The 16,750-nt window shown below is 42.2% G+C and overlaps 1 protein-coding gene across 1 annotated transcript in view; it reads left to right on the top strand.

Moving 5' to 3' along the window:
• LOC109522898 (ryanodine receptor 3-like) overlaps positions 1 to 16,365 on the top strand; it is a gene marked incomplete at its 3' end in the record, with an annotated part of 26,110 nt that extends 9,745 nt beyond the window's left edge. The window contains exons 2-11 of the mRNA XM_019881731.1: positions 2,213 to 2,332; positions 4,719 to 4,823; positions 8,403 to 8,477; positions 8,985 to 9,063; positions 9,533 to 9,645; positions 10,800 to 10,899; positions 11,452 to 11,546; positions 14,451 to 14,529; positions 14,999 to 15,111; positions 16,266 to 16,365. Coding sequence (XP_019737290.1) covers positions 2,213 to 2,332; positions 4,719 to 4,823; positions 8,403 to 8,477; positions 8,985 to 9,063; positions 9,533 to 9,645; positions 10,800 to 10,899; positions 11,452 to 11,546; positions 14,451 to 14,529; positions 14,999 to 15,111; positions 16,266 to 16,365 — 979 coding nt within the window. The remainder of the gene's footprint in view (positions 1 to 2,212; positions 2,333 to 4,718; positions 4,824 to 8,402; positions 8,478 to 8,984; positions 9,064 to 9,532; positions 9,646 to 10,799; positions 10,900 to 11,451; positions 11,547 to 14,450; positions 14,530 to 14,998; positions 15,112 to 16,265) is intronic.
• Positions 16,366 to 16,750: the final 385 nt, after the last annotated feature.

Here is a 16,750-nt window from a genome sequence, read left to right as displayed (position 1 = left end):
TATATATATTATTATATTATACTGTATGTAAGTCAGTTTATTGAACTGGCCTGGATGAGAGCCGACAAAAAAAAAAGTGTCATGCACATCAGGGCCCTGGGGCTTATTTTCGATTTTCATGCAGCTCTTCCAAATGAACAAATGAGGAACTACAATGTGTGTACGTGCATGCCAGAGATACACGGGGCATCTTTCATTGCACTTTTTCATCAGGCTGCACTGTAACATACAGTAGAGGCCTATAGATATTGTTACTTTATTACCACCGCATTCTGCTCTCAGCACATTCCTTTAAATAATGCATCTGGCCATTGTACAACAATCTTCCGCCCCCTTTACTCGTTCCATAACGCCACATATCAGCAGATTTCTGCTTAGTCTGCTATCACGAAGAGTAACTAGTATGATTTCAGCGTTTATAGTCTTCACTCGCTATCATCTCGTTTATGCAACAATGGCCCTGCTTGCTGTTTTTTTTTTTTTTTTTGTTTTGTTTTTTTTTTTTAGCAGAAGTAGCTTTTGGCAAAGGGGATAATTGAACTGATATGCAATCAAGCTGGCAGCAAGTGCTTAGCAACAGTGGAAGAAAACTGAAGCACTGCAGTCAAGGGATGACAATCATCTGCGTGAATGTTGTAGAACATTATTACGCTATTTACATACCAATATAAATATTAAAAAAAAAAAAAAAAATAGAAATTCTCACAAACCATCACGTGCGGTTAGAATAGTAATGTAGTCCAAGCAAAATATACCACAGATGGATTCATTTACGCAGGCTATTACTTTTTTTTTTTTTAATCCTTGAACGTTACAAACTCAATAAATTGCTTCAAGCTAATTTGCACCATACAAACAGTGTAAATAGCCTGAAAGAAATTGGGTGGGCTCAGCCATGGATGTGTTTGATCATCACATTTAGAAAGGAAAACCTTCCAATTAGCCAGTCGAGGGAGAGAAAAACAAATCTGTCTGCTTAATGTTAAGCTTTAACTCTTTGCGGTGTACTGGAGTGCTCAGTGTTAGATTCGCAGCATAGCATGCTACGCTTGAGGAATATGAAACGATTACGCATCCTCTTAGGAAAATGTGTTTAGGATTCAGAGCGTTGCTCAATGATTCTTTGACAATGCCAATACAGTAGTCTGCTGACGTGAACCACTTCGGTAAATGTCTAAACAAACAGAAGCAACAGCAGCAGAGTAAAATGAGGTTGTTTCGTGTTCTTTCGGCACCCTCCATTAGGGTTTGAGATGTGTCAAATTAACCATAGCATATTGATTATCATAGTCAGATATTATATGTCGTAAAGTATGAGTAAAATGTTGTGAGCAAATTGTATTTAGGCATACAATATCTCCTTCGAGGGCGGCCTGGTGGTCCAGTGGTTAGCGCGAAACAGACAAGTCAAGACAAAATTAACAATAAAAAATGATAAACACGAAATAAACAGTACATGATAATTGAAGCTGGCATTGTCATTGCCAAAACCTCACGATTTTGATGCAATTTAGATTTTTTTGGGTTGTGAATCAATTCAATTTTGATTCTTCAGGTTGCGATTCCATTCCAGTTGATATTTTAACTGCTCCAATATTGATTCAATGGCATGAGAATATGAGCGTGATTTATACCAGACATAATTGTGGAACTAAAACAGTTTTGGAAAGAGTAATGGTCCAAAACTCATGCTGGCCATTGTGCTAGTCTGATTTGCATCTATAGGAAAGGTTTGGTTGAGGTTCTTGCTGCTAAAGCAGGCTCCGCCAGTTATTAAATTCCAATATTTACTTTAAATTTTTATTTATTTATTTTTACCTGCGATGTGACATTTAAATGTATTCAATAAAAACACAAAAATATATACTGTAATTGTGTGGCATTACTTTTATTAAAGAAAACAGTGTCTTTTTTGTGATAAAGTTAGATAACTAACCGAACCTAACCTAATATATTTTCTTCCCTTTGCAACTGTGTATACAGTAAATATACCAGCTTGACGCTGGTGGAAGTCCTCCAATGAATGCCTTTTCAGTTTCGCATTGTCATAAATCATCTGCCTTTTTGCATTCACTATAGCACTGCCAGAGCAATTCTGAACCAATGAAAAATCCCAGGCTCCTAGATCCAAGTGTCCTGGCAGAAGGATTTGGGGTGGCTATGGGTTCTGCATGAGTGCACACCCAGATTGAAGTCTGTTTTGTCTTCACAGGATGATGAAGTGGTGCTCCAGTGTGTGGCCTGCATTCAGAAAGAGAATCGAAAATTTTGCCTGGCTGCTGAAGGGCTGGGCAACCGGCTATGTTACCTGGAGCCCACGTCTGAGGCAAAGGTAGGCACACAAACTCCTCTCTATCTTGCATCTGACTGTCCAGCAGGTCAGTCTTGTCAGTGTCTACCTTCCATCCATTTTACTTCACTTATCCAGTTCACAACCAAGGGATACCTCTGCCTCTGTGGACCTGCAGTCTGGCGATCATTTGCTTGAATTACACCCCTGGATGTTTTTGATAGACTGTTTCATAGACAGTATTGTTGCTTGGGCTAAATGCCTTCAACATCATTGCTGAGCGGCGAGTTTGTAGCTGACGTTGCAATTTCTAATTGGCCCAACTGTAGCTGCTGCATATAGTTTGTTTACTCACATCACAGCATTTTTCCAAAAACCGCAATCTGGTTCACCTTTTGATCCGTCGTGTAGTTTAATCATCGATTGGCGTGACATTATTGCAGTGCAACACTGTGCAACCTGCTAATGAATTCATCACAGAAGGAAAATCACATCTCTGCATCTCAGTAAATAAAGAACCGAAATTGAAGATATCAGATTTTTCTTCTTCTTGGAAGGTGGATGTTTGTTGTAAGAAGGAAACACACTTTTGTGAAAATCTGTCTGGACCGTCTCCACAATTCTGGCACCTTACCGTAGAGGTACATTACCATTATATGGGTCCTAAGACTTCTAAAACGAGAAACAGCATAAATAGGCCCTGTATCGATCACTGGGAAAAGAGTGTTTTATCTAGATCAAGATTCTGATGTGTAAGGCAATTAAAGAAACAAAATGGACTGTCATAATCACATTATACACTATTTTATCATACTGACTACATTTACATGCCATCAATATTTGGGCTAAGGCCAAAATTCCAGTTTCTGAAACATTTGCAATAACCCATTTACATAAGGGAGCAGACAGAGTAACTCCCGTACACATACAACATACAACATACATACAAGTGTTACTTACACTTACACAGTGTTAAATCACAAGAAATGTAGTACTGGCTACCATTTCAATGGCCTGTGTTGCCCTCAACGAAGTCTCACAAAGATTATTTATGTATGTTAACTGGGGATGGGTAATGCTCTCTCCTCCCATATTGAGTGCTAATTAAACCTGTGCGATTGATGTTTTCCCCGTATTACGCTCTGTCTTCATTGGTGCCCTGTTTAAAAACACACTCAAAGACATTGAAACCAACCTGTACCAGATTAGAAGCTTCACTGAAACTGTGAGCTGGTCTGATAATGAGGCACGAGGGCAGCAGAACAGGATGAGCTTGATATAACTTACTCGGTAACCAATTAATCGGACTGTTGATTCTGATTAACTACCAGCAGGTCAATCATGTAATATTTCTTAAAAATAACACACTGTCACCGTTTAGATAAACCGGTTCAGGTTGAGCTCGGTGTCTCCTGACATCCAACGCCATTTCCTTCCTGATTCAGCCCACAATCACAGCGTCGTCCACAATATAGATATGGCAGGGCTCCAAGTTGTACTTGAAGTCTGACATGCACAAGATGAACAGGATATAATAGATCTTATATACAGTATCCTGTTGTTTATCCAATTATATGTCAGGTGCAGTGAAACTGCAGTCGTCAGCCAGAATTTAATGACTGGGCATCACATTACAACGTCCGTGTGGATATTTTGCTTTGATGGCAAAAAAGTTCTTCAATCCAAATATGTAAGAATAAAATAACCACTTGACGTGATGACAGCTTCTTTGTTTGAATTACTCTCTCACGTTTGTGCATTGTACTCGCCAGTGAATCAACTTACCCCAGATTCTTTGCAAAGACCAAATGTGCTTGTCGATAGATAACCTTTAAAAAATCAATATGGCAACCAAGTAAGAGGGATGTTGCTCATGAGCATTTATGTGCATCTTATGACAGTTGATGTCAATTTACATAGGGTATGAGCATTTGTACATGCAAATGTCATTCACTGATTTGCATTGAATTGTTCACTCCAGGGCGGCACGGTGATCGACTGGTTATCATGTGGGCCTCACAATGCAGAGGTGCAGGGTTCGATTCCGGTTGCGGCCTTCCTGTGTCGGGTTTGCATGTTCTCCCCATGACTGCGTGGATATGCTCCGAGTACTCCGGTTTCCTCCCACATTCTAAAAACACGCGTGGCAGTTAACGAAACACTCTAAATTGTCCCAAGGTGTGATTGTGAGTGCAAATGGTTGTTCGTCTACTTGTGCCCTGCCGGATTGGCTGGCAGCCAGTTCAGTGTGTCCCCCGCCTGCTGTCCGATGACGGCTGGGATAGGCTCCAAGCGCGCCCTCGACCCTCGGGAGGAATCAGCGGATCAGAAAATGGATGGATGGATGTTCAATCCAGTCCAAAAATGAAACAATACAGCAACGTGTCGTAATTACGAAGCCGGGTTCTGCTCTGTTCTGTTGCTGCAGTATGTCCCTCCAGACCTATGCATCTGTACCTTTGTGCTGGAACAGTCGCTGTCGGTGCGGGCCCTGCAAGAGATGCTGGCTAAAAGTGGACAGAACAATGAAGGGGTGAGCAATGCTACACACAAATGCAGAAAACACCATTCTGTACTGAAACTGAAACTCAAATCATGCGCTATTGCAGACTTATACTGTTTCTGCTGTATATGTAGTATTGATGTGCTGCGTTAGTACAGTATTTGGAAATCATATTTTATTATTTGCAGTGTCTGCAGTCAGCATAGTTTCGAGATGAATAGCCTAAGAAAAGCCACTGCAGTGATCAGTGGACCCCAGTTGCCAAGAGGTCTTGGCCTGCCTGAATATGAATGTGTATGAAGGAAATGCAGTAGTCCAATTTAGCCCCACAGTTTTCTTTGGGAGAAACAAACTTTGCAAAAAAAAAATTCATTACCGAGCTACTTCGAGGATAATGACACGAGCTGCTGGTGGGTCGCGAATTTAATCAAGGCAAGGTGAATTTATCGTCATTTGTTTCATATTCCTCTTAATATTACTCTGTGCTACCTGTCTCCTTGATGTCTATTCTTCCATCATGGTGTTTTATTTTCTGTGCTCAATCTCCATCTGCCACATGGTAGACATGCGGCCCGGATCGATGGGTATGTTCACCTCTCATACCATTTCACTTCTCGTCTCTCCTGCATGACGCAGCGAAATGACGCACAGACACGCCACGCTGCAATATTTGTCTTCATCATAGAAGCTGTGGTTGATGTGGATGACTGGTAAATAGACCGAATTTAGTTCTCTCTGGATCTATTACATCCACTGACAGAGATAAATAGAGTTTAGCTCCCTTTCACTAACGTTAATGTCAGGGTATCATTTGTGTCTTCGGGACATTCTGTTGTTTTTCATGGCAGTACCATTTGGTTCATGTTATTCTTGGCAAGATAAGCTTACGCTTGTCACTGTGTCTTCTTTCAGAAATTGTGACTCTATGAAATGATGCAAACAACCATGTGAAGAATCTATCTGGAATAGAGAGCACACATTTCCACCAGTTATGTCAAGCAAAGAAAAAAAAAAAAAGCTAGTCTTCTCATCTTTTTAGCCAGTTCACCCCTTAATGCCACATGGCTAATGATGTTGAGAATTCCAATAAATCCTCGACTGTTAGCGGATCATATTCATTGCCTTGACGTCCGAGATAAATGGATGTATCAGGGCTTCAGCTTTGCGGCTGTAACGGGGTGCCTGTGAGCAGATGAGACCATTGGTTCCGCCACTCTCAGGGTGTGCTGGCAGGGAATTATGGGCAGCAGCAATAGGAAAAGACAGCTCAAAATATTAAACACGGAGGTAACGCTCAATTAGACTTCTTTTACCAGCAGTTCAAAGTTTCTCCTCTTCACATGAGGGCACTCAGCGCAGAAGACCTCAGCCAAGACATACAGTATTTCATTTGGGAAATGAGTGTTTGAACCAGGTCAGGAAGTTCTTCTGAATCTGATGAAAATAAACACACCCAAAGCTGGAAGGAGCAATGAGCTGGCTCTTGCACCTCCACGTACATCGGGGAAGACAAAAGTCTCAAGGCACAGCGGCTCGATGATTAAAATACAGTACAGGGGGTCGTCTTTATGACTGACGTACCTGTTTTGAGATTATAAATGGCGTCCAATAAATTATGACATCACGCATCACCAATATAAGAAAAAAACAGCCAAAGGATCCCTTATAGGGCTACGGATTGTTTGAAAGAAATGGGAGTGTTACAGGTGGTCTTATTGCCTTGAGACATTTCTGCCAGTTGAAAGGTCCACTGTCGCCATGGATTCTGGTTCAGGTTGAGACCTTTAAACAGAGTTAGGAGATTATCATTGATTCTTTTAATGTACATGTTGTCACAGGATATGATGTAATAGTGCATCCACAAATATAGAGCTTGGAACAGATGGCCTGATCAATAGATGCTGGCTTAAGCAAATTGCTAGTTGGCTCTGATTTAGCCAGACGACGTGGGACACATCATGAACGACAAAGATAACACCCCAAGTGCACACCATCCCCACAGAGCTTGATATCTATCAGTAGGCTGAGATCGGTCCATCAAAGAGACAGCACTGCCCTGCAGACATTTAATGTGCACCTTCTTTGCTCTTTTTTGTGGGTCCTTCCAGAGCACAACAGATTGGCTAATAATGCAAACAGCTGCACCTTGAAGGGGTGGTCTGCCAGACATCTAGCTGTTCGATTAAATATGTCACTTACACAATGGTCAAAAGCTGGATGGCATTCTACACCATCCACTGCCTCTTATATCCATTTCGATCGACATGCTTTACCTTTATGGGTCAGTTAGCTATGGCTGATGCATTTTCTCATTTTAGTAATTGCGCCACCAGCTTCTTAAGTGTTTTTGAGCCTCGATCATTCGCACTGTGTTCCCTTTATATAGATAACTGCCTCACAGTGGTATAAGGGCGGGAGACTTGAGTTTATTGGTCATGGTGATTGCAGCTAGCTGTGTCTCACTGCGTTAAACTCAGTATACCTCAAACAGCTGCACACAAATCTGGAAGCCAGTGCTGCAGTCAACATTAAATCGCTGACTTGCTGTTGTCTCGTAGTCAGTGGAGGTGCACAGTTATATACCGTAGAGAGAACAGAATAAGTAAGACGGTGAATGAGTGAATGCTTTCAATGATCAATTCTATCATTTATATTCACTACATGGACAAAAGTCATGGGAGACGCCTTTAAAGCAGTTACGTGATCTATTAACAGTAGATTTGGTCCTATTGGTAACCCTATGCCACACACAGACACACGATTGTGGATTGAAGGTGGTCTCCAAGTGCCCACTTCGCAGTGGCCAGCTTTACATCATCCGCAAGATCGAGATGAGCTGGCAGTTCCTAATAAACATACTTTGCCCATTCCAATCTTTTCCACAGACTTCAGCGAGTCCATTATTCTTTCGCCATGTCGACCATGCGTCATTGGCCCGGAAAGGAATCGGCTCTGTTCGGTCCCACAACGGCGCAAACGCCCATTTCTAACGGCACCTGTCAAAGAAAATGCCAAAAGAAAGAAAATTCTACCCCCCACGCACAGTTAGATTGCACCTTGCACGAGACTTGCACTTGGCACCAAGTTCGGGCCCTTTTAATATGACAGACGAGTTTTCCTTCTAAAATGTATACTTATTGACAGCCATTAAGTATGTTGGTTATTTGTACCAACCACGGTGACAAGAAAGTCTTAGAATCATGAAACTCTTGTCTTACCTTAATGCTTCCTAGAGGCTGATAAGAAAGGTGAGTAATCAAGGGGTTTCCCGCTGAACAAAATCAGCGTCAAAACTTCTCCTTCTTCAGCGATATCATTCGTTCCCTTCCTGCATCTGAAACTCCATAATCGATGGATCCATTCCCTGCTAATTCTCACACGACTGACCGTAGTTTAGCATTTTTCCCACATCCCTCTGGATGGATTGCTGGAAAGATGACAAAGTATCCTTGCACATATCTCAGTGGGAGACGACCCCTTCCCTAAAATATGTGTTCCCAGCATGAGGCCGTCTTTATCTGTGAGGAGTTCCTCGCTGAGGTCATATATGGCAGCTTCAGATGACATGTCATTTCCATCATGATGGATGTATGTGAATTATGTCTTCAGGCAGCGCAGAGTGGTGGCCACAAGACTCTACTGTATGGACACGCCATCCTCCTACGGCACTCATTCAGTTCCATGGTAAGAAATTGCAAGCCATGAATCTAGATTACAGCAGGAGCAGAATATGGTATATGACAAGACGATGGCCTTTTTTGCTTTCATATGAACCCTTTCAGGGACAGCGGTTACTACAGTGGACAGCCTATCATGGTATCAGATTACAGGGTATCATCATTGGTGCACAAAAGGGTTAAAAATGGTTCGGCACCATGACATGCATTTACAATATATACTAGGAAAACGACAGGACACAACGTTGTGATCTAAAATGCATTTCCAATTTGTGGCAATATACAAAATTACACTCGCAGAAAGGTTCGATTCATTATTAGTTCTTAGAATTTGGGTTTGGGGGGGGTTGCGGATGGCCTTGTGGTAGACCTTGTTTTCTTTGCATTCGTTGCATTCATTGCAACACAATTGTCACTTTGTCATGGAAAATTTCAGCATCTGCCAGTCGCAGAGGGTTATTTAATGTGTGTGTCTATAAGTGTGTTTCTGTGTGTGTGGGTGTGTTGCCCACAGTACCTGGCTTGTTTGAAGACATCAAGGTCACAGACCGATAAGCTATCATTTGATGTCGGCCTACAGGAGGATTCAACAGGTAAAAGCAGAAAAAGAGAAGCTTCATTAGTTTGTTTTAATCCTCCGCAGATTCTCTCTCTGTCGTTCTCTCTCGGCGCCTCCTCTCCCTCTTGATCTATTTCTTGGTTATTCCTGAGCAAATTTCACTGTGTGCCTTTTTATCATCACTGTTAATATTCCTTATAGAGCGCTGTGGACAGAAAATGTATTTCTTTTGTCAGGGCTGATTTGATGTCTCCAGCACATTTTATAGTCTTGTGCTATCCATATTCCTAGTCCAACTTCTTATTTACATAGTTATCCACCCCCACCCTCTTCCCCACCAGTTTTTGCAGTTGATGAGCTGTCACCTCATTGTTGAAGCATGTCCCATTGGTGCCGTTTCTCCGTATTACCATCACCTGAAATCATCTACAACATTTGGGTGCCACCCGTGGTGTATTTCACTTTACATGCTATTGTATAATTAAATGTGTACGTCGTTGTAGGTGAGGCTTGTTGGTGGACAATCCACCCTGCCTCTAAGCAGAGATCAGAAGGAGAGAAGGTGCGCATAGGTGATGACCTCATCCTTGTCAGCGTGTCCTCTGAGCGATATCTTGTAAGTAGCTCTTGCTTGTCATGTTCATGTCACAAACGTTTTCTTAATGGTCACAAGTACCCTCAGCATGTGCTTCGACAAGGCTTCCTCGAATGGATGAAAGGTCATATTCCTTCACTGCAAACATGTCTTTTTTTTTTGCAAAATGATCATGTGGTTGCCATTCGAGTGCTGTTCGGTGCTTTTTAAAGAGAGGTTGAGGCCTGCGCTTTCATCACCTTTGTCTAAACCTTGTCACTCCCTCCAGCAAGGGTTCTTCCATATCATAGCACATCACCTCCCCTGATCTTTGCATGATATAGCTGCACACTTGAAACCATTACAGCACAGTCTGTGTGATCCATGGCGATGGCGACAGCATCGGCAAGCAGCAAAGGGCTTGGCCTTGAATGATGTGAGCCTGCCTTGTAGTCGCTAATGTCAGTCTGGCAATTTGCGTTCGCTGTCACCCACGCTTTGTGGTTTGTGGGGACATGAAGCACCAAAGGGCTGCACATTACTCTGGGGAGAAAGTTCAAGACACAGCTGCCACTCAGTCTGTTTGCTGGAGTATGAAACACACGCTACGGACATAACATTAGGTACATCTACAAGATCTAATTCAAGACAAGAGATAAAGCCCAAATGATGCCTTTGCAAGGAAAATCATGTTTCCTTTTTTTTTTTAAATGGCAGCTTTTAATAGTTGAGAACTGCATTGATCTTTTTCTATTATTTTGGTTATTTCATTCCATAACATGAGCCGATCATACAAATATTGCGACCACTGTACCTACTAGCATGACGCATCGCAACTCTAAACCGCTGTAAGCTGCAACTTCACTGATAACGACGGTGAAATTACCGTCTCCCTCAACACTGAACAAGATTGCATTTTTGAAGGCTTTTTTTTTTACTTTGTTGTTTTTTTGTATTTATCAGACGTTGCCAGTCCACTGAAATTAGAAGGAAACATAAGAATGCATAGCTTGCATTTGGTATTGCTCCAGTCCGATAGCAGAATACTTTTGGCGTAAATATAATGCACATAAGCGGTGAGCATGCTGTATTATGTAAATATTACTGAATGTTGAAACCGCTCACCTCCCGTCTACTGTTAGTGTTTGGTTGCACATAATGAGCTTAAACACAGTTTGCAATCTTGTGTCCTACAGCATTTATCAATTTCCAATGGCAACATTCAGGTGGACGCATCCTTCATGCAGACGTTGTGGAACGTCCATCCCATCTGCTCTGGCAGCAACATAGAGGAAGGTAGACAGCTGAGCCAACACCCCTTCCTTCACGCTGTCTAATTTTCTTCGCCATTTTCAAGATGGATTTTCATTGCTTTGATTTTTACTTTCTCTCTGGATCTATTACATCCACTGACAGAGATAAATAGAGTTTAGCTCCCTTTCACTAACGTTAATGTCAGGGTATCATTTGTGTCTTCGGGACATTCTGTTGTTTTTCATGGCAGTACCATTTGGTTCATGTTATTCTTGGCAAGATAAGCTTACGCTTGTCACTGTGTCTTCTTTCAGAAATTGTGACTCTATGAAATGATGCAAACAACCATGTGAAGAATCTATCTGGAATAGAGAGCACACATTTCCACCAGTTATGTCAAGCAAAGAAAAAAAAAAAAAGCTAGTCTTCTCATCTTTTTAGCCAGTTCACCCCTTAATGCCACATGGCTAATGATGTTGAGAATTCCAATAAATCCTCGACTGTTAGCGGATCATATTCATTGCCTTGACGTCCGAGATAAATGGATGTATCAGGGCTTCAGCTTTGCGGCTGTAACGGGGTGCCTGTGAGCAGATGAGACCATTGGTTCCGCCACTCTCAGGGTGTGCTGGCAGGGAATTATGGGCAGCAGCAATAGGAAAAGACAGCTCAAAATATTAAACACGGAGGTAACGCTCAATTAGACTTCTTTTACCAGCAGTTCAAAGTTTCTCCTCTTCACATGAGGGCACTCAGCGCAGAAGACCTCAGCCAAGACATACAGTATTTCATTTGGGAAATGAGTGTTTGAACCAGGTCAGGAAGTTCTTCTGAATCTGATGAAAATAAACACACCCAAAGCTGGAAGGAGCAATGAGCTGGCTCTTGCACCTCCACGTACATCGGGGAAGACAAAAGTCTCAAGGCACAGCGGCTCGATGATTAAAATACAGTACAGGGGGTCGTCTTTATGACTGACGTACCTGTTTTGAGATTATAAATGGCGTCCAATAAATTATGACATCACGCATCACCAATATAAGAAAAAAACAGCCAAAGGATCCCTTATAGGGCTACGGATTGTTTGAAAGAAATGGGAGTGTTACAGGTGGTCTTATTGCCTTGAGACATTTCTGCCAGTTGAAAGGTCCACTGTCGCCATGGATTCTGGTTCAGGTTGAGACCTTTAAACAGAGTTAGGAGATTATCATTGATTCTTTTAATGTACATGTTGTCACAGGATATGATGTAATAGTGCATCCGCAAATATAGAGCTTGGAACAGATGGCCTGATCAATAGATGCTGGCTTAAGCAAATTGCTAGTTGGCTCTGATTTAGCCAGACGACGTGGGACACATCATGAACGACAAAGATAACACCCCAAGTGCACACCATCCCCACAGAGCTTGATATCTATCAGTAGGCTGAGATCGGTCCATCAAAGAGACAGCACTGCCCTGCAGACATTTAATGTGCACCTTCTTTGCTCTTTTTTGTGGGTCCTTCCAGAGCACAACAGATTGGCTAATAATGCAAACAGCTGCACCTTGAAGGGGTGGTCTGCCAGACATCTAGCTGTTCGATTAAATATGTCACTTACACAATGGTCAAAAGCTGGATGGCATTCTACACCATCCACTGCCTCTTATATCCATTTCGATCGACATGCTTTACCTTTATGGGTCAGTTAGCTATGGCTGATGCATTTTCTCATTTTAGTAATTGCGCCACCAGCTTCTTAAGTGTTTTTGAGCCTCGATCATTCGCACTGTGTTCCCTTTATATAGATAACTGCCTCACAGTGGTATAAGGGCGGGAGACTTGAGTTTATTGGTCATGGTGATTGCAGCTAGCTGTGTCTCACTGCGTTAAACTCAGTATACCTCAAACAGCTGCACACAAATCTGGAAGCCAGTGCTGCAGTCAACATTAAATCGCTGACTTGCTGTTGTCTCGTAGTCAGTGGAGGTGCACAGTTATATACCGTAGAGAGAACAGAATAAGTAAGACGGTGAATGAGTGAATGCTTTCAATGATCAATTCTATCATTTATATTCACTACATGGACAAAAGTCATGGGAGACGCCTTTAAAGCAGTTACGTGATCTATTAACAGTAGATTTGGTCCTATTGGTAACCCTATGCCACACACAGACACACGATTGTGGATTGAAGGTGGTCTCCAAGTGCCCACTTCGCAGTGGCCAGCTTTACATCATCCGCAAGATCGAGATGAGCTGGCAGTTCCTAATAAACATACTTTGCCCATTCCAATCTTTTCCACAGACTTCAGCGAGTCCATTATTCTTTCGCCATGTCGACCATGCGTCATTGGCCCGGAAAGGAATCGGCTCTGTTCGGTCCCACAACGGCGCAAACGCCCATTTCTAACGGCACCTGTCAAAGAAAATGCCAAAAGAAAGAAAATTCTACCCCCCACGCACAGTTAGATTGCACCTTGCACGAGACTTGCACTTGGCACCAAGTTCGGGCCCTTTTAATATGACAGACGAGTTTTCCTTCTAAAATGTATACTTATTGACAGCCATTAAGTATGTTGGTTATTTGTACCAACCACGGTGACAAGAAAGTCTTAGAATCATGAAACTCTTGTCTTACCTTAATGCTTCCTAGAGGCTGATAAGAAAGGTGAGTAATCAAGGGGTTTCCCGCTGAACAAAATCAGCGTCAAAACTTCTCCTTCTTCAGCGATATCATTCGTTCCCTTCCTGCATCTGAAACTCCATAATCGATGGATCCATTCCCTGCTAATTCTCACACGACTGACCGTAGTTTAGCATTTTTCCCACATCCCTCTGGATGGATTGCTGGAAAGATGACAAAGTATCCTTGCACATATCTCAGTGGGAGACGACCCCTTCCCTAAAATATGTGTTCCCAGCATGAGGCCGTCTTTATCTGTGAGGAGTTCCTCGCTGAGGTCATATATGGCAGCTTCAGATGACATGTCATTTCCATCATGATGGATGTATGTGAATTATGTCTTCAGGCAGCGCAGAGTGGTGGCCACAAGACTCTACTGTATGGACACGCCATCCTCCTCCGGCACTCATTCAGATCCATGGTAAGAAATTGCAAGCCATGAATCTAGATTACAGCAGGAGCAGAATATGGTATATGACAAGACGATGGCCTTTTTTGCTTTCATATGAACCCTTTCAGGGACAGCGGTTACTACAGTGGACAGCCTATCATGGTATCAGATTACAGGGTATCATCATTGGTGCACAAAAGGGTTAAAAATGGTTCGGCACCATGACATGCATTTACAATATATACTAGGAAAACGACAGGACACAACGTTGTGATCTAAAATGCATTTCCAATTTGTGGCAATATACAAAATTACACTCGCAGAAAGGTTCGATTCATTATTAGTTCTTAGAATTTGGGTTTGGGGGGGGTTGCGGATGGCCTTGTGGTAGACCTTGTTTTCTTTGCATTCGTTGCATTCATTGCAACACAATTGTCACTTTGTCATGGAAAATTTCAGCATCTGCCAGTCGCAGAGGGTTATTTAATGTGTGTGTCTATAAGTGTGTTTCTGTGTGTGTGGGTGTGTTGCCCACAGTACCTGGCTTGTTTGAAGACATCAAGGTCACAGACCGATAAGCTATCATTTGATGTCGGCCTACAGGAGGATTCAACAGGTAAAAGCAGAAAAAGAGAAGCTTCATTAGTTTGTTTTAATCCTCCGCAGATTCTCTCTCTGTCGTTCTCTCTCGGCGCCTCCTCTCCCTCTTGATCTATTTCTTGGTTATTCCTGAGCAAATTTCACTGTGTGCCTTTTTATCATCACTGTTAATATTCCTTATAGAGCGCTGTGGACAGAAAATGTATTTCTTTTGTCAGGGCTGATTTGATGTCTCCAGCACATTTTATAGTCTTGTGCTATCCATATTCCTAGTCCAACTTCTTATTTACATAGTTATCCACCCCCACCCTCTTCCCCACCAGTTTTTGCAGTTGATGAGCTGTCACCTCATTGTTGAAGCATGTCCCATTGGTGCCGTTTCTCCGTATTACCATCACCTGAAATCATCTACAACATTTGGGTGCCACCCGTGGTGTATTTCACTTTACATACTATTGTATAATTAAATGTGTACGTCGTTGTAGGTGAGGCTTGTTGGTGGACAATCCACCCTGCCTCTAAGCAGAGATCAGAAGGAGAGAAGGTGCGCATAGGTGATGACCTCATCCTTGTCAGCGTGTCCTCTGAGCGATATCTTGTAAGTAGCTCTTGCTTGTCATGTTCATGTCACAAACGTTTTCTTAATGGTCACAAGTACCCTCAGCATGTGCTTCGACAAGGCTTCCTCGAATGGATGAAAGGTCATATTCCTTCACTGCAAACATGTCTTTTTTTTTTGCAAAATGATCATGTGGTTGCCATTCGAGCTGTTCGGTGTGCTTTTTAAAGAGAGGTTGAGGCCTGCGCTTTCATCACCTTTGTCTAAACCTTGTCACTCCCTCCAGCAAGGGTTCTTCCATATCATAGCACATCACCTCCCCTGATCTTTGCATGATATAGCTGCACACTTGAAACCATTACAGCACAGTCTGTGTGATCCATGGCGATGGCGACAGCATCGGCAAGCAGCAAAGGGCTTGGCCTTGAATGATGTGAGCCTGCCTTGTAGTCGCTAATGTCAGTCTGGCAATTTGCGTTCGCTGTCACCCACGCTTTGTGGTTTGTGGGGACATGAAGCACCAAAGGGCTGCACATTACTCTGGGGAGAAAGTTCAAGACACAGCTGCCACTCAGTCTGTTTGCTGGAGTATGAAACACACGCTACGGACATAACATTAGGTACATCTACAAGATCTAATTCAAGACAAGAGATAAAGCCCAAATGATGCCTTTGCAAGGAAAATCATGTTTCCTTTTTTTTTTTAAATGGCAGCTTTTAATAGTTGAGAACTGCATTGATCTTTTTCTATTATTTTGGTTATTTCATTCCATAACATGAGCCGATCATACAAATATTGCGACCACTGTACCTACTAGCATGACGCATCGCAACTCTAAACCGCTGTAAGCTGCAACTTCACTGATAACGACGGTGAAATTACCGTCTCCCTCAACACTGAACAAGATTGCATTTTTGAAGGCTTTTTTTTTGACTTTGTTGTTTTACAGTATTTATCAGACGTTGCCAGTCCACTGAAATTAGAAGGAAACATAAGAGTGCATAGCTTGCATTTGGTATTGCTCCAGTCCGACAGCAGAATACTTGTGGCGTAAATATAATGCACATAAGCGGTGAGCATGCTGTATTATGTAAATATTACTGAATCTTGAAACCGCTCACCTCCCGTCTACTGTGAGTGTTTGGTTGCACATAATGAGCTTAAACACAGTTTGCAATCTTGTGTCCTACAGCATTTATCAATCTCCAATGGCAACATCCAGGTGGACGCATCCTTCATGCAGACGTTATGGAACGTCCATCCCATCTGCTCTGGCAGCAACATAGAGGAAGGTAGACAGCTGAGCCAACACCCCTTCCTTCACGCTGTCTAATTTTCTTCGCCATTTTCAAGATGGATTTTCATTGCTTTGATTTTTACTCGTCTTGGTGTGAATAATTTATGAACACGACAAAAAAAAAAAAAAAAAGAAGCGCAGTGTGAAAATATACGTTAAAAAATATTCAAGAGAGCAATTGCGCCAAATAGGCCCTCTCTTACCTTAATAATTGCAAAAGTAATAATGTCAAAATGAAACGAGCAAGTGAAAAGCCTTTCTTATTAAATCAAATTAATTCTTATGAATGAGCGATGCGCCTGAACTTTATCGGGTTTGCTTTGTTGATTCTCACCTTTTTGTTTCGTGTTTGCAATGACTTGCTTTTCACCTCACTTTTT

The sequence above is a fragment of the Hippocampus comes genome, unplaced genomic scaffold (assembly GCF_001891065.2).
Source record: "Hippocampus comes isolate QL1 unplaced genomic scaffold, H_comes_QL1_v1.1 scaffold587, whole genome shotgun sequence".
NCBI classification, from domain to species: domain Eukaryota; kingdom Metazoa; phylum Chordata; class Actinopteri; order Syngnathiformes; family Syngnathidae; genus Hippocampus; species Hippocampus comes.
The sequence above is the reverse complement of the archived record's forward strand: the minus strand, read 5'-3'. Positions and strand labels throughout refer to the sequence as shown.